General features: G+C 41.9%; 2 protein-coding genes across 7 annotated transcripts in view; one reads left to right on the top strand and one right to left on the bottom strand.

Moving 5' to 3' along the window:
• The window catches only part of asxl1 (ASXL transcriptional regulator 1), a 267,754-nt gene that overhangs the window by 170,317 nt on the left and 71,641 nt on the right, over window positions 1-25,796 (bottom strand). The window lies entirely within an intron of this gene.
• The window catches only part of LOC309696400 (paired box protein Pax-7-like), a 120,776-nt gene that overhangs the window by 36,674 nt on the left and 58,306 nt on the right, over window positions 1-25,796 (top strand). For all 6 annotated transcript variants that reach the window (XR_014273460.1, XM_082517615.1, XM_082517614.1 and 3 more), the window contains 3 exons: window positions 4,070-4,269; window positions 13,895-14,054; window positions 15,070-15,269. Coding sequence is in view for 5 of the 6 variants with exons in the window: in XM_082517615.1 (XP_082373741.1) it covers window positions 4,070-4,269; window positions 13,895-14,054; window positions 15,070-15,269 (560 nt within the window). In the remaining variant the exon portion in view is untranslated. The remainder of the gene's footprint in view (window positions 1-4,069; window positions 4,270-13,894; window positions 14,055-15,069; window positions 15,270-25,796) is intronic.

Raw genomic sequence — 25,796 nt, 5'->3', positions numbered from 1 at the left:
CTCTATTCGCGTCCATCGCGTTCGGTGTGAACACACCGTTACACTGCCCTAAATAAATATCTTAGAAATATGGTGTTCAACCAAATAATCTGGATAACATTACCTTGGTGTCCAGTAATACTGTGAGGAATCAATGATTTTTTACCAGGTATGCCCTTCAATGTGTATATTACACAGGTATGTAGAACTGCATTACATTTCTGCAACTTCTCAACACTTAGAAACATCCTGTCTCAGAGGGATGATGAAAAACTAGTTCATTCATTTATTACTTCTAGGGTGGACTACTGTCAATCATTATTATCAGGTTGCCCTAAAGACTTCCTGACTCCCAGTAGATGTCTTTGACTAGACTGCAGGCTTACTTGTGGTTCCTAGAATGTTTAAAAGTAGAATGGGAAGCAGAACCTTCAGCTTTCAGGCCAATCTTCTGTGGAACTAGTTCCCAGTTTGGAGTCAGGAGACAGATACCCTCTCTACTTTCAAGATTCGGTTTAAAGCTTTCCTTTGATAAAGCATATGGTTATAGCTGGATCAGGTGACCCTGAATCCTTCTTTAGTTGTGCTGCAATTTTTATTAACTGTGTGTTTATATACCAATCTGCATTTAATCATTAGTTATTATAATTCTTGGACTCTCTTCCATACCGAGTCTTTTGTCACTATGGCTCTGCATCGGGGTCTGGATCTGCTGGAGGTTCCTTTCTTCCAACCTTTAGTGGGTGGACCGAGGTGGACACAGTTTTTAATATCCTCAGGGAAGAGGTTGTCATAGAACGAGTCGTCGTCAAACACCACTTCATAGAACTTAGCCGTGGTTAGCACCACATTTGCTCTGGTAATAATGGCCATTCTTGTATTTACAGATCAGTTTCTGACCCACTGCCAGCTCCTGCATGGCAGCTTTGCTGCGCTGAGATATGGCTGGTGCTCTGTGTCTGTGGCTAACAAGACTTTGTCTCTTTGCAAGCATCTGCACAGACAGCATGCTAACACAAAGCTAGCCAAGAACCCAGAATGATGTTAAAGCTGAGTGTATGCTGACTTCAGCCTAGCAGCCAGAGCCTGATCTTGAGCAGGTAACAAAGGCAGTGATAAGCAGTCAAGCCTTTTATCACCTTTTACCTATTCATGTTCCTAAAGCAGAATCACTGCAGTGATTGCTTTGAAGTCTCTTTGGGCTGTTTTTCCAACTTTGCTTTGATTTGTTAGTTTTATATTCAAACATAAACAACAAAACAAAGGCTGTATGTGTGTTCTCAATATGAGAGGAATTTGTGCTGTTGTGAATGGTAAATGGACGGATTCTTATATAGTGCTTTTCTAATCTCCTGGAGTACTCAAAGCGCTGTATACAACATGCCGCATTCACCCATACACACCCACTCACACAAGCACTCTATGCTTTGTCAGTACTTTCTAACTAATATACACTCATACGCATTCATACTCAGATGGATGCTTTGGAGAGCAAGTGGGGGTTAGTATCTTGCCCATGGATATTTGGTATGCAGACTGGGGGAGCCAGGAATCGTTCGACCTGCTCTACCTCCTGAGCTACATTACCTACAGGGTGGGCCATTTATATGGATACACCGTAATAAAATGGGAATGGTTGGCGATATTAAAGTTCTGTTTGTGGCACATTAGTATATGTGAGGGGGCAAACTCCTCAAGATCGGTGTTGACCATGGTGGCCATTTAGAAGTCGGCCATCTTGGATAGAACTTTTGTTTTTTCAATAGGAAGAGGGCCATGTGACACATCAAACTTATTGGTAATGTCACAAGAAAAACAATGGTGTGCTTGGTTTCATCCATCCATTCATTCACTTCCGCTTATCCTTTTCAGGGTTGCGGGGGGCGCTGGAGCCTATCCCAGCTGTCATAGGGCGAGAGGCAGGAGTACACTCTGGACAGGTCGCATTCACTCGCACATTCACACCTAGTGGCAATTTGGATTATCCAATTAACCTATCCTCACAAGTTGCATATCTTTGGACGGTGGGAGGAAGCCGGAGTACCCGGAGGGAACCCACGCAAACACGGGTAGAACATGCAAACTCCACACAGAAAGACCCCGGCCTGATGGTGGAATTGAACTCAGGACCTTCTTGCTGTGCGGCAACAGTGCTAACCACGGTACCACCGTGCTGCTTGGTTTCAACGTAACTTTATTCTTTCATGAGTTATTTACAAGTAACTTTGTTCACAGCCATTGACATGTTGAAGAGGTTAACACGTGAGGAGCGGATCAAAATTGTGTTGATATCTGGTAAACGCAGTAATCGGGTCATTGCAGCAAGACAATGCAATACACCCTATGAGACCACCCATCTCCCATGCTACAGTTAGTAAACTGCTTGCTAAGTTTCGTGAAACTGGTTCAGTGTCGGATTTGCCAAAATGTGGATGCAAGAAAACTGTCACTAATGAAGAAACATCAGTGGCTGTCCTAGTTTCATTCAGCAAGAGCCCACAGCGTAGCACTCGCCGCATGTCACTGGAGAGTGGCATTAGTCAAACATCCCTTTGGTGGATATTAGCTACTCACAAATGGCACCCTTACAAACTCCAGCTACTGCAGCATCTCAACGAGGATGACCAGATCGGTGCACAGAATTTACAGAATGGGCAAAACAAAAATTGGAACAGGACCCTGAGTTTACGCAGAAGATTTTGTTCAGTGATGAGGCAAACTTTTATGTGAATGGTGAAGTTAACAAACAAAACCACTGCTATTGGTCTGACACTAACCCACATTGGATGGATCCCTCCAAGACTGTTGGACCAACAAAAGTGATGGTTTGGTGTAGTATATGGGGTACAACGATAGTGGGTCCATTCTTCATCAATGAAAACCTCAAGGCCACTGGATATTTGAAATTGCTACATGATGATGTGTTTCCCTCTTTATGCACTGAAGCTGGCACGTTCCCTGATTTTTTCCAGCAAGATGGTGCACCACCACATTATGGGTGCCAGGGCCGAGCATTCCTAGATGAACAGTTTCCTGGAAAGTGGATTGGTCTTTGTGGGCCAGTTGAATGCCCCCCAAGGTCTCCCAATCTGACCCCCTTAGACTTTTATCTTTGGGGTCATCTGAAGGCAATTGTCTATGGTGTGAAGATACGAGATGTGCAGCACCTGAAACTACGGATACTGGATGCCTGTGCTGGCATTTCTCCTGCGGTGTTGCTATCAGTGTGTGAAGAGTGGGAGAAGAGGGTTGCATTGAGAATCCAACACAATGCGCAGCACATTGAACACATTTTATAAGTGGTCAGAAACTTGTAAATAACTCATAAAAGAATAAAGTTACGTTGAAACCAAGCACACCATTGTTTTTCTTGTGACATTACCAATAAGTTTGATGTGTCACATGGCCCTCTTCCTATTGAAAAAACAAAAGTTCTATCCAAGATGGCCGACTTCTAAATGGCCACCATGGTCACCACCCATCTTGAGGAGTTTGCCCCCTCACATATGTGCCACAAACAGGACTTTAATATCACCAACCATTCCCATTTTATTATGGTGTATCCATATAAATGGGCCACCCTGTACATTACCATGAAATGGTAATTATGTTTCAGTGCATTTCAGGTCATTTTAGTGAATAATACCAAAGTAATAGTGTAAAGACTTATCCTGTTCTTCTTAATTAATAATGGTTTAATTTACCATCCTTGCATAGTGAGTTTCAGTTTCTTTTTTCTGGGCAAAGGTTTCTGATTCCAAAATGTAAAACAACAAGGTTTAACAAAAAGGAACAGATAAAGGAACCTGAAGCGGAACCTTTGTTTTGAGAGCAGACTTTATAAATTAACAGCATTTCAAATTAGTTCATGAAGAGAGGGTATCTTCATGGAAGTTCAAACTTTATGCTAATGACTTTTAAATATGAGGTTATGGTTAGCATCCCATTGCAACTATAAATTTTGGCAATTTGTTTGTAATTCTCAGTTGTCCTGTGAATATTCTGCATTAATACATGTTCACAAAAACATGATGACTAAAGTCTTCCTAAATGCTCTAAATACCTTCGTATTTACCTTGTGCTTATTCAGGCAGCCGGATGGATGAATCGTCAGATGTGGAATCAGAGCCTGACCTTCCACTGAAGAGGAAACAGCGTAGGAGTCGGACTACTTTCACAGCGGAGCAGCTGGAGGAGCTGGAGAAGGCTTTTGAAAGAACACATTATCCTGATATTTACACTAGAGAGGAGCTGGCCCAGAGAACAAAACTTACTGAGGCCAGGGTCCAGGTAATGCATTAGTATTCAACTATCCATTAATCCATAGATCTCTCCAGCCACGCGACATCTGTCTATTTTTCATTCAAATCAAATCAAATCAAATCAAATCACTTTTATTGTCACATCACATGTGCAGGTACATTGGTACAGCACATGTGAGTGAAATTCTTGTGTGCGAGCTTCACAAGCAACAGAGTTGTGCAAATACAATAATGTAAACAAGCAAAATACAAGAATGGCTACATCTGAAACTAATAAATATAATAGTATATGCATTTCTGGATGTGTATACTAAATATTTTTCTACGTGTGTGTGTGTGTGTGTGTGTGTACACATATTTTACAAATTAAATAGAGTAAACAATAAATAAAATATATAAAATAAAATATACAGAGTGAGACATGTGCAAAACAGTGGCGTTACTGTACAGTGTGGAGTGCATAATGTTAAAGTTCCAGTAGTGAAACTGAGGTGTCTATGAAGTGTTCAGCAGTCTGATGGCCTGATGGAAAAAGCTGTCTCTCAGTCTGCTGGTACGGGACCGGATGCTGCAGAACCTCCTTCCTGATGGAAGTAGTCTGAACAGTTTATGGCTGGGGTGACTGGAGTCCTTGATGATCCTCCCCGCTTTCCTCAGGCACCGCTTCCTGTAGATGTCTTGGAGGGAGGGAAGCTCACCTCCAATTATCCGTTCAGAGCACCGCACTACTCGCTGGAGAGCTTTGCAGTTGTAGGCGGTGCTGTTGCCATACCAGGTGGTGATGCATCCAGTGAGGATGCTCTCAATGGCACAGTGATAGAAGGTCCTGAGGATGCGGGGGCTCATGCCGAATCTTTTCAGTCTCCTGAGAAAGAAGAGGCGCTGCTGCGCCTTCTTCACTGTTTTGTTTGTGTGTACTGACCACGTAAGATCCTCAGCCAGATGTACACCAAGGAACCGGAAGCTGCTCACTCTCTCCACAGCAGCGCCGTTGATGGTGATGGGGGTGTGTACTTCTCTGCACCTCCGGAAGTCCACTATCAACTCCTTTGTCTTTGCGACGTTGAGGGTGAGATGGTTGTCTTGACACCAGTGGGTCAGGGCGCTGACCTCCTCCCTGTAAGCTGTCTCATCACTGTTGGTGATAAGACCCACCACTGTAGTGTCGTCCGCAAACTTCACAATGATGTTGGAGTTGTTAGTGGCCGTGCAGTTGTAGGTGTAGAGTGAGTACAGGAGAGGGCTCAGTACACACCCCTGTGGAGCACCAGTGTTCAGTGTGACGGGGGATGAGGTGATGCTGCCCAGTCTGACCACTTGGCGTCTGTCAGACAGGAAGCTAAGGATCCAGCTGCAGAGGGAGCTGCTCAGTCCTAGATCCTGCAGTTTCCTGTCCAGCTTCGAGGGAACGATGGTATTGAATGCTGAGCTGTAATCTACAAACAGCATTCTCACATACGTGTCTCTCTTCTCCAGGTGTGACAGGGCAGTATGTAGTGTCAGGGCTATGGCATCATCAGTGGACCTGTTGTGGCGGTATGCGAACTGTAGAGGGTCCAGTGAGTCGGGTAGTGCAGAGCAGATGAAGTCCCTGACCAGCTTCTCGAAGCATTTGCTTACGATGGGGGTCAGGGCTACAGGTCGCCAGTCGTTCAGTGAGGAGATGGTGGAGGATTTGGGTACAGGGACGATGGTGGCCATTTTGAAGTAGGCTGGGACTACAGACAGAGAGAGGGAAAGGTTGAAGATGTGCGTGAACACTCCGGCCAGCTGAGCCGCGCATGACTTGAGGACGCGGCCGGGAATCCCGTCCGGACCAGTAGCTTTGTGTGCGTTCACCTTCCTGAAGCACCTCCGCACATCCTCCTCAGACACAGTGTGCGCACTGACGTCATCCGCGGTGCGCACACTGTCCGGTCTCATGGTGTTCGCTGTGTCGAATCTAGCGTAGAATACGTTTAGATCCTCACACAGAGAGGCCCGTGGTCTGCGGTGTGCTGGTTTTCCCTCTAAAGTCCATCCTTGATCTCTTTTTTTTTTAAACATTAAACCCACAAACAAAGACACACTTACTCATTTCAAATGTTGAAACTCACTACTTGAACTGAGGGACTGATAGAGAGCATCTCTATAAGAACATGAATAATGTTTTTTATTGAGAACATGTGTGTCGTCGAACACAATGCTGCAACATTCTCAGTAGATTAATTAGTAAAATATTTGCTTTTTTAAAATCACACAGACTGGTTAGAACCTTTACTGCTGACTATGCAGCATTCTACTATATTCTACTAACTTGCTGTACTATTCAGAAGTCTTGAGCCATCACTTGTTTCTTTATATTTTGCTTTTAATGAGCAAGACTGTCCAGTCATTTTTAAAAATGAGCAAAGGTTTTTCAGGTTTCTGGAAACCTTCCAAAGTTTTTTTTTTTTTTTAATTCTCTTTAACTAATTTTTCCTATTCCATTGAACATATTCAGATGTGTTTTGCATGCTAACTCTGACCTATGTGTCATTCAAACATAAAAAGGCACCTAACTCAAAGGATGAACCAGTGTTGTGTCTGTCGGGTTTGCCAAATGGCACAGTAACAGAACCCAGTCACAAGACTTCCTGAACAGTTACAGTAAGGTTATTTACAGTGAAAAAACAAGGTGCAAAACAGTTCCAACAAAATGTGATTTTCTCAGTGGTGGGGCAATTTCTCCCAAACACACTCTCCACAGTTCTTTCCGAAATATTTACAAAAACCTTGGTGCTCTCTCCAAAACTCTCCATGGCTTAGTTTCCTTCACTAAGAGAAACACAACAAGATCACTTCTTTGGATGAGCCAGGGTTCAACTAACTATTGTCACTCAATGATGCAGTGTTGATTGAAGCTCAACCGCTCTACTAAATAGTGCCCTTTGACGGGAACATCAGCGGCATATGTATGATTGCCAGCAAGTGTATGTGGCTCAAGAGTGGGAACTTCTTCAAGGTCCCAATGCTGCAAAAAGAAAAGAACACCACACACACACACACACAGAGGAGGGCGAGAAAGAGGGCTTGAGGTGGAGGGAACCCCACCCCCGAAATGGCAGGTCAGGCCAGCAAAGACAGAGGGACCTCATGGTCCCTCTGTCTTTGCTGGCCAGTGTCAATACATAACAGACAACTTAACAAAGACCGAATTTTAAAATGTTCTAAGGAATATGATGATGAAATAAAAACAATGAACAAACTAAGTAGCTTGTTACAAAAATACATTATTTTCTTTCATATCATTGTGTTAATGATAACACAGGTTGGCAGGTGTAAAATTGTATTTTTGCACCAAGAAGGTTATGATTAAAGATCGGTTTGCTCACCAGCTTGCTTTGGAGTGAATCCTTAAAAAATGAGGAAACTGGACAACTAGAGTACAAAAAATAGGACGTCTTAAAAGGAATCTAAAGTAGATGAAAGATATAAGAAATGTCCATAACAGGATAAAATGACCTGACACAGGACCTGAGAGACAGTTCTGGTCCTTCAGTTGATTCATCTATTGCTCAACAAAGGTGATGGTCAAGAAGCCATTTATAAGGAAGGGAAAGTGGGAGAGAATGTTCTGGTATGCCACATTAAAGAAGAACTACTGGCTGCATTTCAATTATGAATGCAGAAAAGTACTGTCAGATTTTGACCCCGATGCAAAGTTTCTAATTGGCATGGCTGCCAAAAACAGTTCAAGCTGTGATGAACAATAAAGTTGGTCATAGAAATACTGACTTTTAATCTCATGAGAATTGTACAAACTCTGTACTTTCAAGTATGTTTGTTTTCAGTACATCACTGTACGTTTCCCATATTCTTAGCAAAATATAACAAAATGAGGTGTGAGACTTTTTCACAGTGTTTTATATATTTGTTCAGTGTGCAAGACTAACTCTCTCTAACTTCTGGAGACTCTGCCAGCTGTTCACATCTCCACTAAGGAAACTGGCTTTGGTCTCTGTTTGACAGCTTCACAGTGCCTCAGTTGTGTTTTGGAAAATATTGTAGAGTTCTAACAACAGCTGTAAGTTTTCAGCAGTAGGGTGGGTGCTGCATTCCTCTTGCATGTCTCACTCCCAGATTCTTGGCTGGAATTTGTTTTTCCCACCAGTTTAGAGTCTACCACTCATTGTAAAAATCAGAGCAGATCATGGAAGTCTTCGCTCTCAGGGGAACTTTAAGCCATAACTGCAAAGTGGCTCAATCAAGTCACAGAAAACTGAGACAATGAGAAACCAGCGTGGCATGGAAACTCCTCCATGCCTGCCACTTAGGTCATAAATGCCGACCTCAGAATTATCTGTATGCCTCGACTTGACAATGGTCATTTTACGTCCATCCTACTCACAGAATAAGTTACTGGAGTACAAATTAAAAAAAAAAAATCCAACTCAATGCCCACCTTCTAACTTGCTTTGAAGCTAACTATTTCTCATTCATGTTGACAAAATTTGTAACTTTGGATTATGGCACAGTTAAGTAGGCCTAGTTATAACTTTACACTACATTTGAATACTATTTCTGTGTCCTTAAGCTGAGGCCATGGAAGGTTTCAAAAAATATATTAATATTAAATACTGTATGGTAGAGATATAGTGATGGGAAACAGAGAACTGCAAAGACTGTAACTAAAAAATATTTGTGGTGTGTCAAATCAAATCATTGTTTCAGTACTACTTAATGTATAAACATGGAGAAACAAAAAATAAAACCAGTTATAGTCAGCTTGAATGATTGTCACTGAAATTACTGATTTTGCATGGCTGCAATTAGCAACCCATTTTATTCTAAAAACATCTATTATAGTTGGTCAGAATCATTGGAAATGAACGGGGTTGTGCCTATGGAATCCATGACACACCTACGTTTCTAGTACTGGTCCTTTTATGTGGACTTTGTAAGAAATTACACAGTGATTCCACTTCAGAATAGGACCACCCTCATTACAGACCAATCGGGTGCCTGCTTCTTTAACTCTTTTCAGTGTACAAACTACCATGTAATCAGTAGCTGGAAGACAAGTAAAGACAGACATACAGTGGGGCAAAAAAGTATTTAGTCAGCCACCGATTGTGCAAGTTCCCCCACCTAAAATGATGACAGAGGTCAGTAATTTGCACCAGAGGTACACTTCAACTGTGAGAGACAGAATGTGAAAAAAAAATCCATGAATTCACATGGTAGGATTTGTAAAGAATTTATTCGTAAATTAGGGTGGAAAATAAGTATTTGGTCACCTCAAACAAGGAAGATTTCTGGCTCTCACAGACCTGTAACGTCTTCTGTAAGAAGCTTTTCTGTCCCCCACTCGTTACCTGTATGAATGGCACCTGTTTGAACTCATCATCTGTATAAAAGACACCTGTCCACAGCCTCAAACAGTCAGACTCCAAACTCCGCCATGGCCAAGACCAAAGAGCTTTCGAAGGACACCAGGAAAAGTATTGTAGACCTGCACCAGACTGGGAAGAGTGAATCTACAATAGGCAACCAGCTTGGTGTGAAAAAATCAACTGTGGGAGCAATCATCAGAAAGTGGAAGACATACAAGACCACTGATAATCTCCCTCGATCTGGGGCTCCACGCAAGAGCTCATCCCGTGGGGTCAAAATGATCATGAGAACGGTGAGCAAAGATCCCAGAACCACACGGGGGGACCTGGTGAATGACCTGCAGAGAGCTGGGACCAAAGTAACAAAGGTCACCATCAGTAACACACTACAACGGCAGGGAATCAAATCCCGCAGTGCCAGACGTGTTCCGCTGCTGAAGCCAGTGCATGTCCAGGCCCGTCTGAAGTTTGCCAGAGAGCACATGGATGATACAGCAGAGGATTGGGAGAATGTCATGTGGTCAGATGAAACCAAAGTAGAACTTTTTGGTATAAACTCAACTCGTCGTGTTTGGAGGAAGAAGAATACTGAGTTGCATCCCAAGAACACCATACCTACTGTGAAGCATGGGGGTGGAAACATCATGCTATGGGGCTGTTTTCCTGCCAAGGGGACAGGACGACTGATCCGTGTTAAGGACAGAATGAATGGGGCCATGTATCGTGAGATTTTGAGCCAAAACCTCCTTCCATCAGTGAGAACTTTGAAGATGAAACGAGGCTGGGTCTTCCAACATGACAATGATCCAAAACACACCGCCCGGGCAACAAAGGAGTGGCTCCGTAAGAAGCATTTGAAAGTCCTGGAGTGGCCTAGCCAGTCTCCAGACCTCAACCCCATAGAAAATCTGTGGCGGGAGTTGAAAGTCCGTGTTGCCCCAAAACATCACTGCTCTCGAGAAGATCTGCATGGAGGAATGGGCCAAAATACCAGCTACTGTGTGTGCAAACCTGGTAAAGACCTATAGTACACGTTTGACCTCTGTTATTGCCAACAAAGGTTATGTTACAAAGTATTGAGTTGTATTTTTGTTGTTGACCAAATACTTATTTTCCACCCTGATTTACGAATAAATTCTTTACAAATCCTACCATGTGAATTCATGGATTTTTTTTTCACATTCTGTCTCTCACAGTTGAAGTGTACCTCTGGTGCAAATTACTGACCTCTGTCATCATTTTAGGTGGGGGAACTTGCACAATCGGTGGCTGACTAAATACTTTTTTGCCCCACTGTAATGTCGTAAGAGACACTTATTTCTTCTGCCCTCACAGCATCTTTCCCTTTCTCCACAAACTTCAAGCCAGGTATTTTGAGGTGTTGGAGGTAACTGATTGATCACACTGACAATGAACTTTAAAAATACCCCCTTATTTAGGTATCACTGGTACACCATACTGACTCGGTATAGTTTCCCTTGGGTATAATCTGTTGCATGAGATGTGATCAGAAGCATTATCTGTTTTCAAGTGCATCAGACAGGGGGCCTTGTGTTGCTAAGACAGGCTGACACTTTCCTCTGCAGTTGCTCTGTCTCTGCATCCACAGTGTTGTTCTTTTGGATTACTGAATCTGTGGCTGTAATTAGTTCCAAATGCGAGATTTTTTTGATTTGACATCAAAATTAAAATCATTCAAAAGGATTGCTTTCTCTGCTTGAGTTAGTTATCTGTCAGATAATTTCTTCTTCCACTTGTCCACATTCTTGGAGGGAAGCATTCATCTCTTCACCAGCTGTTGAGGTCAATTCAATTTAACTATCCATCCTTCCATTTTCTTCCACTTATCTGGGGTTGGTTGAGAGGGCAATAGCCTAAGCAGAGAAGCCCAAACCTTCCTCTCCCCAGCCGCCTTCTCCTGGGAACACCAATGCATTCCAAGGCCAGCTGATAGATTTAGTCTGTCCAGCATGTCTTAGGTCTGCCCTAGGACTTCCTTTCGGGGGCACATGCACAGGAAACTGTTCCCAGAGGCATCCTCATCAGATGCCTGAACCACCTTAACTGGGTCCTTTTGATGTGGTAGAGTAGCAGCTCTACTCTGAGCCCCCCCTGGATCGCTAATCCCTTTACCCTATCGCTAAGGGAGAAGCCATCCAATCTAAGGAGGAAGCTCATTTCCCCAGCTTGTATCTGTGATCTCATTTTTTCAGTCACTCCAGAGTCTGCAGTGACGTTCTTGGTGGGTGGTTGGAGGGTACAGAGGTCAGCAAATACAGGAGTGGAACAGGGCGCCACTGTGGAGGAGTGGTCTGCCATAGCAGGAGGAAAGGAAGCCTAGGGAGTGGATTGAGTTTTGTGGAGACTTTCCTTGGATGATGGATTTTTATCTTGTTCCACAGCGATGTTGGCGCAACTGATATGAAGTTCAGTTTTTGTTTTGAATTCCAAGGATAGCTTTGGTACATTATCCTTTAGGCTCGATTCACTAGCTGGGCCCACATCCTCATTTTAGGTTTGACAGCGTTTTAGTAGGTAAAGGCGAATGCTTGGACATGAATTGAGCTGCGGTTTAGGGAAGGCTTCGAAGGGGACTGGCGACGGCTCCCAGGCCTGGCAGATTCCCATGTACTAAATAGGAGTGAAGAAGTTAAAGAATTGAGAACAAAGAGGGAGGGAGGTTGGGGAATGAACGAGAATGAACAGTTTGCAGAACTGGGGAAAACCTATATAGATTACAACCGGAAGGAACATGTTTGGAGGTGTGGTCCCGCTCCTGAAAATAAATATTTTAATTATGGTGTGGAGCCTGACTATAGAGACACTTTCTCACTGAGGAAATCTTACAAACCAGAGGGCTCTATGGCAAGTTTTAAACTTAGTGTTTCTTGTCCCAGAGTAGATTTTCCAAATTGAGTCTTATATTTAAAGATTTATTCATTGACAATGTCAACTGAGGGATGTGATACAAAAGGACCTGACACGTAGATAGGCAATCAACCCCACCTGCTTGGACAAAATACCCCCTCAGACCCCTGTTCAAGGCATTGGTCTGCAGGATAAAAGGGAGAGAAAAGTTAGGAATGTGGAACATGGGTTCCACACACAGAGCCTTAAATATGTCTCTAAATGTGCCAGAAATATGTATCTATAAATGTACAAACATATACATTCCACATCTATGCATCCTTGCATTAGAAAGCAATCCAAAGATATCATGTTAAAATGATGATAGGTCATATTCTGTTTCCTTTCCGTCACGTCTCTTCTACAGAGGTAGTGAGACCGTATGATCTACTTCTGCGGTTTTTGCGCAAGTACCTCAAGGCAACAACGCCTGCTGTAATAATTTAAGTCTGCTCTGCAGATATAGAAGTCCAAATCAGCTTCTCTACATAAAAGTCACATTTTCGTTTGCACTAAATGAAAAAAGAAGATTCCTGGAAAAAGTGGGCAGGTAGAAAGCTGCAAGCAATGCAAAGATTTCTGCTGTGACCCTAGAGATGTGTAGGTGTTAAGTATGCCTGTGTTAAATCATGTGAGTGGTATAGTTTAATTGAAATGAAAACAAACATGCAGGACTAAATGTCAAGAAGAAACAGTGGATAATGAAAAAAAAAATTATTTACTCACAGAAACACACACTACAAACATTAATTTGCTGAAGTTTTACCTTTGAAATGATGGCATGTCCCAATATATTAATGCTTAGAGTAAGTTATATGTCCTGAATCATTTCAGATATTCGGGACAATGAAATATAGGCTTTTGAATGTGGATCTTGCCCTCTGTGTGAAATTTCACAAAAGGACTATCTGTATGTACTTTGTGGTGAGAAAAGGTAAAATTCTCTTTCAGCGGAGAATCTGTGAGACCTAGAGCATGGCATCAGAATAGAATCAATGTAAATGTGCAAATTCTTGCTGATTTTAAATTCAGCTATTCAGCTGACTCAAGAGTTGGGAGTTCGCCTTGTAATCGGAAGGTTGTCGGTTCGAGCCCCGGCTTGGACAGTCTCGATCGTTGTGTCCTTGGGCAAGACACTTGACCCGTTGCCTACTGGTGGTAGTCAGAGGGCCCGGTGGCGCCAGTGTCCGGCAGCCTCACCTCTGTCAGTGCGCCCCAGGGTGGCTGTGTTTACAATGTAGCTTGCCATCACCAGTGTGTGAATGGGTGTGTGACTGGATGTGTAAAGCGCTTTGGGGTCCTTAGGGACTAGTAAAGCGCTATACAAATACAGGCCATTTATCATTTTTGGTGTTTTCCTTCCAGCTTATTTATATATATTTCTCTTTCAAGGTGTGGTTTAGCAATCGAAGGGCCAGGTGGCGAAAACAAGCAGGAGCCAATCAACTTGCAGCATTCAATCACCTTCTGCCAGGTGGATTTCCTCCTGCAGGGATGCCAACACTTCCTACATATCAGCTGCCAGAATCCAACTACCCGACCAACACTCAAGGTAGAACAGATAATCCTTTCACTGACAGATTACAAATGTGACCTATAGGTTTTCCTAAGGAGTTCGTGGATACTATGCTATTTTGGCCATGTTCTTACCAACAAATAATGATTCATGATAGGCACTTTTACACCTATATTGCTGGGTCTTTTTTGTGTGTGTGTGTGTGTGTGTGTGTGTGTGTTTTTTGACTGGATGCATGGAACAATTTAATGATCAATTTAAGTTTTTCTCTGGAAGAGGTCCTGATATGCCAATAATGTCTTATCTCTAGCAGAAGAAACTGCAGTGTTGTCCTCTATCTAGTACATTAAAGCATATTGCCTCAGAATAAAAGTATTGTTTCAATTATAAGAATGACTTATTAGGTGGTTTCACAGAATAAAAAACTGATTGCAGAGAGTATGCATTCCCAATTAATGTTAGCGTGTCATCAAAGCACTCACAGAATTAGTACTGTATTGAAAAGCATTAAGAAACTGTATTGTCTACCAACGTCAATGCATATTTTGCAGTTTTAACAAAACAAAATCTCCATGCCAGGTTGTTCCTTTGCCCGTCCTCTGCCACTGCTCCAAGGTTTATGAATTTTGTTTTGGTAGATTTTGGAAAAAGCTGAAAAATTCCCAGACAGAGAGAGAGGTGTGATACAACCTGCTGTTGGAAATATTTGTAATTGTAACTATCAAAATGTCAGTCAGGTTTAACCCAGTTTTCCCTGTTGTGTTTAGTTGTAAAGACATCCTAAAGTAGATACAGAAGCCTCCAATTAAGCCTATTTGGTATCACATCCACACTATGCAGGTCTCTGTTCAACATACTGTGGGGCATCATGGTGGTGTACTTAAGTTGTCAAACTTGCGTTGTTTATATGTTGGTGTTAAATATATATATATGTTCGGGAATGTGTTTTTTCTCATCTGGTATACAAACTGGTAGAACAGGTAGCCTAGCCTAGCTAGTGTCTTATTTACATAAAGGAAGGAACCAATGTGTGAAGTGTTTTACTTTTCAGATGGTGGGGCTACTGTTCACCGTCCCCAACCCTTACCTCCTTCCACCATGCACCAGAGTGGTTTATCAAGTCCTGACGGCAGCACTGCCTATGGTCTGGCAACCAACCGGCACAGCTTCTCCAGCTACACTGATACCTTCATGAACTCTAGTACTCCTAGTAACCATGTCAACCCTGTCAGCAATGGGCTATCTCCACAGGCAAGTCCTGCTTTATCGCTTTATGCACGAGGATAAGCATTTACTCAGTCATGAATAAAAATATATAACATGAAAGGACTCTATTCAGTGTATATAATTTATTCTATTCATATTCATTTGAAAATGCAAGAAAAGAAGGGGATAAGTAGTTGTTAATTCAATATAAATAGGAAATAAAAAAACAAGCCATAGACCAAAATGGATTTTGACATTTAATGCCTTTGATACTTTTAACCAGGAAATTAAAGTCTTTGTCTATCTTTTACTTGATCAACTTGGAGCAGTGATACTTCATACAGCACTGTCATGATTATGAGCTGGAAATAATGCATGTGGGTTTTCACCAACAGTGTTTTAGTCACAGTAGTCTTTTTGTGTTATATATTTTTACAAGACATTCAAGTATATTGTTGCTATGGCTAGAGTAAGTTAGGCAGCTTCCCGCAACATGACCATAGGTAAATATTAATTTCCATTGTGGAAAATAAACATTTTAATTATGGTGTGGAGCCTGATTGTAGTGACACTACAAACCAGATGGCTCTATGGTAAGTTTTAAGCTTAGCATTTCTTGTCATGATCCACAGTACAACAAGTTAGTGTAGATGTTCCAAATAAAATCTTATTTTTAAATATTTCTCATTGACAAAGTCAACTGAGTGATGTGATACAAAAGGACCTGATATGCAGGCAGGCAATCAACCCCAACTGCTTGGACAAAATACACCCCAGACCCCTGTTCAAGGCATCGGTCTGCAGGATGAAAGTGAGAGAAAAGTCAGGAATGTGGAATATGGGTTCCAAAAATAGACCCCTACTTACCTGCACGAACACTGGATCTGGGGCACCCTTTCAGGTGAGGTCTGTCATGGGGCTGGTCATCCCTGCCGAGTTCTACATGAACTGACGGTAATACCAGCCAGTCCCAAGAAACTAGTCACCTTTTTTTTGTTCTTGGGGTCTGAGCAGGATGTGATCCCTGCTGCTTTGTCTGTTCTGGGGTGCACCTGCCCTCCTCCCAAAATGGTACCACAGATACTGTACCACCTTCCATCCAACTGCACACTTCTTGAGGCTGGCCGCGAGCTCCGTCTGCCTCAGAGAGTTCAGGACTACGGCCAAACAAATGATACATCGATTAAACTTGTCACTGTTGGACTGAAATGCATTAATGCACTTGGGACACCAGTCAATTACATTGAGACCAAAATGACTCTAAGACTACAATAGTGGCTGTGTCCCAATCCAGCGACCGTATGCTTCGGAGTACGCGCAGTTTGTGTACTAGGTACGGCGCGTACTAGGAAGTACGAGAAGTGCGGAAGTGAGAGGCTTGTGAAATGGGACGGTCTAGCCTGCTCAGGTTCCCTAGCAACCATGATACTAACCGCGAGAAACGTTTCATACAGCATTGTTTGACAGAAATGAAGGAGAAAAAATGTTTTGTTGTTCATTCATTTTTATGACATCACTTTGATTAGTTGCGTATCTGAGGCTGAGACCACGGGACTGTAAAAACATAATTGTTGGGCTTCATTTCTGTACTGAACAGTCATTTCAAGATTAGCTAGTAAATAACAATTAGCTAATGTTGTTCATGAGACTAAAATCATCTCACTTTAATGTAAATATAATATGGACAATATTATATTCATTCTCAGATTATTATGATATATTAGAGCAGTGAGCATGAACTCTGTGTCAAATACTGAGCTTCAGTAAAGATTCAAGTTGCATTTATTTAAATTTCCAATCACCTTGAATCTTCACTCAAAAACAAGTATCTTTGACAGTGTATATATAGATGTAATATATATAAGAGACAAATATTGTTCTTTTAATATGTTGGCATTACTAAATTTGGCTCAATGCTTACATATATGCGTAAAAAGAAAATGTACGAGCTGTGATAACTGTTGCTGATAGAATGAAGAGTAGACTCATATATTAAATATTCCTTTATTGGGTGAGAAAATCATACCATGTCATAACTGCTTTAGTTCATACAGAATAGATATCAGAGCCTTAAACAGTCTGACTTCTGCTAAATGGGTCAAACTGGGCAGAAAGTATACAAACACATAACATCCCTATAGAATATGATGTAACACTATAGATCAACTTACCTCAGAATATATGAAGCATCTATATATAAAGCAAAATTACAGCAATATGATACAACAAACACAGCAGTACTACTAATCCAAAATACTCAAAGCTTCATAGAACTGAAACAAACATTTATTTTTAGGTCCATTCTGCTGCTGATACATACTTTAGGTTTCTGAATATTAAACTTGTTTCTGCCTTTCATAGTGTTTAACTTGAAGGCCCTGAGTACTTTCTCCCACACTGAAAACACTGGAATGATAAAATTATTTGAACATTACCTAATAAGACTGATTCAGGACAGACAATTAGTTATTTTAAACTTTTCTAGCAGTCCTACACAAACAGGGAACAGTCTGTCTATTCTCTCCATCTGTCAGCTCCTGCTGGCTCTTCCTCCTGCTCTTCCTCATACACTGCTGAGTTTGTCCTGCTGGATCATCAGGGCACAGCACAAGAGAAGGAGTATTTAGTGTTTGTGTTATTACGACTGCTAAACAAGAAGAGTTCCCAGATGGTACAGTGGACACATGTGTGACTCCTGTGATTAAAGCATCTTTCTTTCAGCTTAACGAGTGAACCGTCAGCTCGTTCAAACACACAGTCCGTTTGGCTTGACACCACCAAACAGAGGCAGCAATATAACATAGCTAACATTAACAGTGCAGTGAATCCTGCTTGTGCCGTGATATTCAGGACTGCAAACCGAGCAGCATCACTGACTTTCAGCTTGTTGTGTTTGTGGATATATGACTGACTTTAATTATGTATAAAAACATCACATCTCTGTAAGATTATGGTCAACTATTGAATGGCGTATATTTTTATACCCACCGCCGCGCTATGAATTGTGGAACATATGGGACCACGAAGTGTACACCGGACCACACTTCAAATTTGGGGAAATCGATGGCGCATTGGAGTACACATTTGGAGTACACTTCGGGTTGGGACAGCTGTCGTCATGTCACTGTGACGTAATAGGTCTCAAAATGCGTACTCCAACACAGCCAAAGACTCTTTTAGGAGGTCACAAAAGAACACTTAACAACATATAAAGAACTGCAGGCCTTATTTTGTCTCAGTTAAGATCACTGTTTGTGATTCAACAATAAGAAAGATACTGGGCAAAAATGATATCTATAGTATCCATGGGAGAATGGGCAAAAAAACCACACCGTTGACCAAAAAAGATACCAAAAAGAATACAAGAACTCATCTCACATGACAAAAGCAAAACAAACAAACAAAGAAAAACCCCCATCTTAATGAATCTATGGACTAACAAGACAAAGACTTTTAGAAGGCTTGAGACCAGCTATATCTGGCATAAAACTAATACAGGATTTCATAAAAAGAACATCATACCAACAGGTCATATAGGCACCCACTCACTCACTGAACCAAAACAAAAGCAAGATTTAATTTTAAGACAATAATCTGATGCAAAACATAATATGTATAGTATTTTGAATATTTCCGAATGGTAGCCCATCCATATCCCGATGCAAATTCTAGACTACATGTGCTAACACATACCTTAAATTACGTTTTTTTTTCTTGTTCTTAATAACCAACTTCAGTCTTTCACAATATATGACTATATTGAAAAAAAAGTTTATTAAAGAAAACATTGTTATAGATGGAATCCAAAATTAATCAGTTAATTAACAGTTTTACAGCGCAGTGGTGTGGTTAGCATTGTCACCTCAATGGCTGGTGTACTGTATAGGGTGTACTCTGCCTCCTGCCGGACAGCTGGGATTGGTTCTAGCCCACCTAGGATGGCTTTACGAAAACCGTTTAATATTGCTGTTCATATGGAGTGGCAGGTTTGTTTATTTATTTAAGATTTTTTTCTGATCTAAATGGTCTAAATGGCTTGCAGAGTAGCACTGTGTGAGCCTGGGCTCACAAGTCCATATGATGATCTGTACAGTACACATCATAAGTAATTTTTATCCTCAGCATCCTGAGTCCCTTGAAGGTAGGAAGTCATTTTTTGCCATTTTTTATGAAACTTCTCTCCCCTTAATCTGAGCTGAAAAGTCATCTTTTCCAAAATATAAATACCATTTGATATCCCTGTTGAAGTGATCTAAATTTGGTGATTCAGCTTTGTAGCATCTTCTGCTTATTGACTTTTTATAAGCAATTAACAAAAGCCTTGCTAAAATGACAAAAAAGAAAGATCTTCGCACTTAGGTATTTTATATCTAAGTAATTTATACAGTTAAATTTGAATTTTATCCAAAATGGCCTTTTTTTTGTTGTTCAAAAGATATGGGTGTGATTGGCACACAGGTCCCCACACTGCCTCTACCACGGCTCCAATGATTCTGAGAATCTGCTCCTAATTTTAACGTGGATCTTTTTTTTTTTCCATGCCTCCCTCAAAATTCTCTCTTTAGTGATGAATTAAAGGAAATTCACAATGATGGGTCTTGGTGGGGCTTTATCCACAGATGTCCCAGTTAATGAGTTGTGCGGTTCAGCTCATCCAAAAGATCCACCTCACGCCTGAGTAATTCATGCACAAACTTGATAGCTGAGTCGCCTTCTTTTCCTCTGAACACTGAATATACAAATATTATTCATCCTCAATCTTGACTCTAGTTCTGGTAATTTTTCCTGCAGGCTTTCTTGTCCTTCCAAACTTTTAATGAGAGCTGTGTCGGCCTCTATTCCCCACTCCTCCCATTTCTCCAGTCGCATGTTTGGATTTCATTTTTGAAATGATCCAGGTCTTTCCTCATGTCATTTCTCAGGTTCTCACCAAAAGACTGGAGGGTTTCTTGATGTCTTTTTTAAAGCTCTTTTAGTTCCTTACTTATATTTTCAATCGAGTGAGTCTCTAGCAGACTGCGGAGGTTCACTGACGACATCTTTTCCAGCCTCATGTCTTCACATGTCATGCATGTCCTCTTGTTCGTCTTGCATCTCACTCTTGGAATAACCTCTTTTGTTCATCCCATATCAATCACCCTAAAGTTATATACCACTGGAACAATTTCTAGCACTATTCTTGTTAGATTTCAGGGGATTTTATTGCAGACTATCGAGAGCTGAGAAGTTTGGCTATCTATCCATCCATGACATCATCAGAAGTCCACTTCTCCTATTTTTATTGACAGGAGAAGGAACATTATGATTTGGTGACCAAAGGTTGTTGTGGAGAGATAGGGATAAGAAAGGAGACTAAAGGAAGTTTGTGGAGAGTGTGTACAGTGGTTCCTCACTATAACGCTTCACCTCGCTGTTTCGTGTTTTGTGTGCAATTTTCCATGTTTTTTTTTTTAATACAGCGCATTGTGTTCTGTGTTCTGATTGGCTGTCAATCATCTCTTGCCGTGTCTCCTGTACAGTACAGAATGCGTTCAGCTTGTCAAATTTACATAAATCTTCGATCGCTAGCAGTGTGACTCTGAAGTGCTGTACTGTATGTTTGTAAGTTCAACAAACACAACAAAGTTGACGAAACGTCAAAGGCTCCTGCGGTAGAACCCAAAAGGCAGAGTAAGATGCTAACCATCACACAAAAAGTTGGACTTCTGGACATGCTAAAGGAAGGTGGAAGTTACCATATTTTTCAGATTATAAGGCGCATTAAGCAAAACAAAACAATTAGATAAGTCAAACTTTATTCGACTCATTCTTCTTGCTTCCTCTACTTCCGTACCATTGATACATTAATGTTGAATTCTCTGGCAGCTGCTCTATTCCCATTTTCTGGACCTGAAAACAGGATTTGATCTTTGATTTCTATAATACTGGACTTATTTTTCTACGAAGGTTTAAACTTTGAGATTGTTTGAACAAGAGAGAAACGTGTGAAAATGATCATGCCTGTCTGAGGAAAGTGTATAAAGTGTGTAGTGAGAGGTTTTACAGCCATAAAACATCTATAATAATTGTAAAAAATAAAGTCGGCTACTTCATGGATTTCACCTATCCCGGGTTATTTTTTGAACATAACTCCCGCGATAAACGAGGGACTACTGTACATAGATAAAAATCGGTATAAATACTGATGAGAAGTTGGCTACTGGAACAAAACCACAGACTTAACATTTTGAAACAGCTGTGTTTTTGGCATATTGTTCCTTTTTAGCCAGAAGTTAGATTAAATGGACAAGCAGGTAGAGTTATAAGTTATCAGGTTACTACTTTGCTTGATTAGTAAGCTACATTGATAAACTGTATAGGATACAATACACAGACACACATATCAACTGATTAATGCACTAATAAAACAATAAATATGGTAAAATGGTAAATGGCCTGTATTTGTATAGCGCTTTTCTAGTCCCTAAGGACCCCAAAGCGCTTTACACAACCAGTCATCCACCCATTCACACACACATTCACACACTGGTGATGGCAAGCTACATAAATATAAATATAATAAAGTAATGAACTAATAAAACAATAGAATTTTAGTCATCAAAACTGACGCCCAAAACTTCTTGTATGGTCTGTAACAAAGAGCAAGCAACAGTATTAGTAAGATAATTCCACCTGGGGATAGCCCATTCCTCTTCCAATATTTTTGAGCACCAGTGCACAAAGCAATGTCTGTAAAGACATGGTTGAGTGAGTTTGATGTCCAATAACTTGACTGGCCTACACAGACTCCTGACATCAACCTGACAGAAAAGCAATCCAGGCCTTCAGTGTCTGACCACACAAATGCACTTCTCAAAGAATGGTCAAAAATTCCCATGAACACACTTCTAAACCTTGTGCAAAGCCTTCTCAGAAGAGTTGAAGCTGATAGGCTGACATCATACTAAACCCTATGGATTAAGAATGGGATATCACTGAAGTTTAAATGTGTTTGAAGGCAGACAAGTGAATACTTTTGGCAATATAGTGAATTTGAGCAGCAGTGTTTTGAGATGAAAATGTGGAACTGCCCTGTTAAAGTAGAGAGTGACAATGATGAGAGTCCCCTTTCTCCTTATGGTAGAACCTTAGAAAGGATAAAAAGCATGCTCCTCCCTGTTTAACCAAAACCTGGCCAACAGTGAGGCAAGTCCAGGTGGGGGGAAAAGCATTGATACTTTGACTATTTGTCTGGATGGGGTGGGCTCACAGTACTAATGGTTTGTAACTGACTGTTGAGATGAGCAATATGTAGTGTCACCGAGGTGAAAATAAGTTCTAGAGAGATTCTTTAATAACAAAGACTGATTAGCAGGTATGCCCCCATTGCTGTTTGCAGTTTAAGAAATTGTCACGGTATGGCATGGCACACCGTGGAAGGAGTGGGGAAGGAGGACCCGGGCGCGGTGCTCTATGTATAGGCAGTGTTTATTTACAAGGTGAAAAACAACGTAACAATAACTCCCCGTATTTTCCCAGACTCCCGTGTCGTGTCTCCGCAGCTGGCAGTGAAAAAGAAATCAGGATGGTGGCTGCAGGCAGACGAAACGGTGGCGGAGGTACAGCTGCAGATGGTGAAGCAGCGGGTGGTGTAGCGACCTCAGACCAAGGTGACGTTACCTGCGTCGTTAGCTCGTCCACTGCAGACACAAACACAGATGGTGAGGGAAATGGAAAATTGTCCGTACTACTCACCACAGCCGGCTCTTGAGATGTCCGTGGATGTGGCTGCGGTGAGGAACGCTGGCGGCGCGAACGTCGTTTCCGTGTCGGCGTCGGGGCCGCCGTCTCAGGCAGTGAATCCACCAGCTGTCCGGGCCGGTGAGCAGCCTGAGGAGGAGAGTGGAGGTGGAGGGTGGAAAGTAAGAAGTCCAAGACGACAGGATTAAGGTCGTCAACCAGCCAGGGAAATTTAAAAAGCGTCTCCTGCAGCCGCCTCTCCACGGCGCGACGCAAACCTTCCGCGGGCTTCTCCCACCATAACTCACAGAGTCTGTAAACCCTGTCCATAACCTCCCTCCTGAGCCTCTCCTCAGAGACCGCTGGGTCCATACGTGGCGGGATCATTCTGTCACGGTATGGCATGGCACACCGTGGAAGGAGTGGGGAAGGAGGACCCAGGCGCGGTGCTCTATGTATAGGCAGTGTTTATTTACAAGGTGAAAAACAACGTAACAATAACTCCCCGTATTTTCCCAGACTCCCGTGTCGTGTCTCCCGTGAATAGTCCGTGTGCTCTCTGCTCCTGTGTCAGCACCCCCCGGTGCTCGCTGCTCTTCGTGCCCTCCACGCTCTTCCTGCGGGAAACAATAACGGCAGCTGTCAGGACACTCAGATCGGCAGGCATACACTTTCAGACTTAGCTTAGACAGGGTGACTAACGTGGAGTCTCATGCAATGATCCCGCGTCGGTGGGAGCTCCAAGACTCTCCTAAGTAGCTCCCCCGACGAGCCCTGATCAGCGGCAGGTGTGTGGCTTTGGGTGTGGCCAGTCCCGCAGACATAAACACACACACTCACATCTACAATCATGGAGGAGAGCAGCAGCCATACCAAAATACATATAATAATAATAATAATAATAATAATAATATAATACATAACTGCTCAGGGATCCTGGGTCGCCCAGTCCCAGGACCCTGACAGAAATACTGGATAATCTTAAGCAGCCTGAAGATTTCATTAACAAAATTAAATCTTTCGTTTAAAATAAGTTTAAAACAAGTGTATCATCCTTTCAAGTATATTTATACTATTGCCTGTTTTATGGTAAAACAAAGCCATGACATATCAGTCCACTGTGGAGTACATCTTATCAAATTTTAAATTCAAATCCATTCTAGTAAATTCATTTGACTGAAACAGTATTCATTCCTGACATGAAATTTGCCTGCAGTAAAGGCTGCTGGATTCTGTTTATTGTCCTCTTGGTCTATTCTGAGTCCCGGCTGAAGGGTTTCCATTATGGCTTTACTGGCATTGACCCTTTCATCATGTTCCCAAGCATTTACATGAGATAACAATGCAGGGAGAATTTCTTAAGATCTCACTTCAAAATGGCAGGAAGACGATATGCTGTATGTCTGACAGCCAGTAATTCAATTTGAAACAGCTATATTGCATTTGCAATGTAATTCACACAAGCCATTTCTGCACCACCTCCTCTTAAATTGAATGGGAAAGAATTAGAGGTGGACTTTCATGTTGAGACTGAGTACATCCCAGTTCCAACAGTTACTGACAGACAGACAAAATGACAGTGTGAAATACTATCCCTGTGATGGCACTGCATGTAAATAGGGACAATTTCACAGCTTTACAAACAGAGCTGTTTCAAACCTCTCTGAAAAAGAAACCTTTTTTAAGCAGCACTCTATTTTTTGGACAAATTAAATTTTGTTTTACAGCATTCTAAATGGTGAGGATTTTTTCTTCTTCTTTTCAGTCAGGCAGCCAGAAATGCTTCACGAATACCTTTTTATCAGGTCAGAAAATTCAGTGACATGGCTTGAAAGATGAAATGATTATTTTCCTATAGTGACCCCAACACCTCAGCACACCATGACAACACATTTCTCCTCTCACATTTTCTCTCCAATTTGTTGTGAGAGGAAGATTTAGCCTGCTTTGGAATGGTGAAGCTCTCTGGCTTGCCATTTGATGTCAGGGTGAAAGATAGAGAGAGAGAGAGAGAGAGAGAGAGAGAGAGAGATGGAGAGAGAGGGAGAGTGGGTGAGTAAGGATAGAATAGAGTGCGTTTCAGTGTTGGGGGATCAGAGCTTCTTTGGTTCTCCAGCTCTGTCTCTTTGATCCATATCCCCAGGCCTGCCTGCCGCACTAACTCAGGCCTCTGCTCGTGATTCCCGACAACTGTCGGCCTGAGATAAGGAGGTGGGATGGAGGGTGTGTGTGTGGGGGGGGGGGGGGGGGGTGGGGGGGGTGGGGCTTGCCTGCACACCATCCACCCCCAGCAATACTGTAATATATGCTTCTGCTTCCTCAATGAGGAAATGTGTTGAGTTTTATTCAAGAAATGGGAGCATTTGTAGCCCCCCCGCACACACACACACACACACACACACACACACACACACACACACACACACACCAACCACCTCCATCCTCAATTAAATATTACTTACAAAAAAGCGCCCCAGTTTACAGTGTGTAGACATGGAGACATAGTTCTATGCACCTGAATATCAATGACAATTGTACCTAATACTAGGCTCAGCTGCTATTAAAATTTGCAGTACTAAGCCCTTTGACTGGGCATGCTGTCAACTGGCATGCTACCATGTCAACAAATCAAAAAGGATGAGCACATATATTTACATCATTCCCGTAATGAGAAATGGATACGAGATGGGGGTGTGGGGTGTTAATTGGAAATCCCCTGAAACACAGACGCTGCTTTAGTTTGGCAAGACGCAAACCAAGCAGCTTTATCAAGAAAATATATAAATAAAATGCAAGACCTACTCAAGAAAGCTGCCAGAAAAGCTGAGGAATTTAAATCATACCCACTGATGT

The sequence above is a fragment of the Aulonocara stuartgranti genome (genome assembly GCF_965226115.1).
Source record: "Aulonocara stuartgranti genome assembly, chromosome: 20".
Classification (NCBI taxonomy): Eukaryota; Metazoa; Chordata; class Actinopteri; order Cichliformes; family Cichlidae; genus Aulonocara; species Aulonocara stuartgranti.
This window is presented reverse-complemented; position numbering and strand designations above follow the sequence as displayed.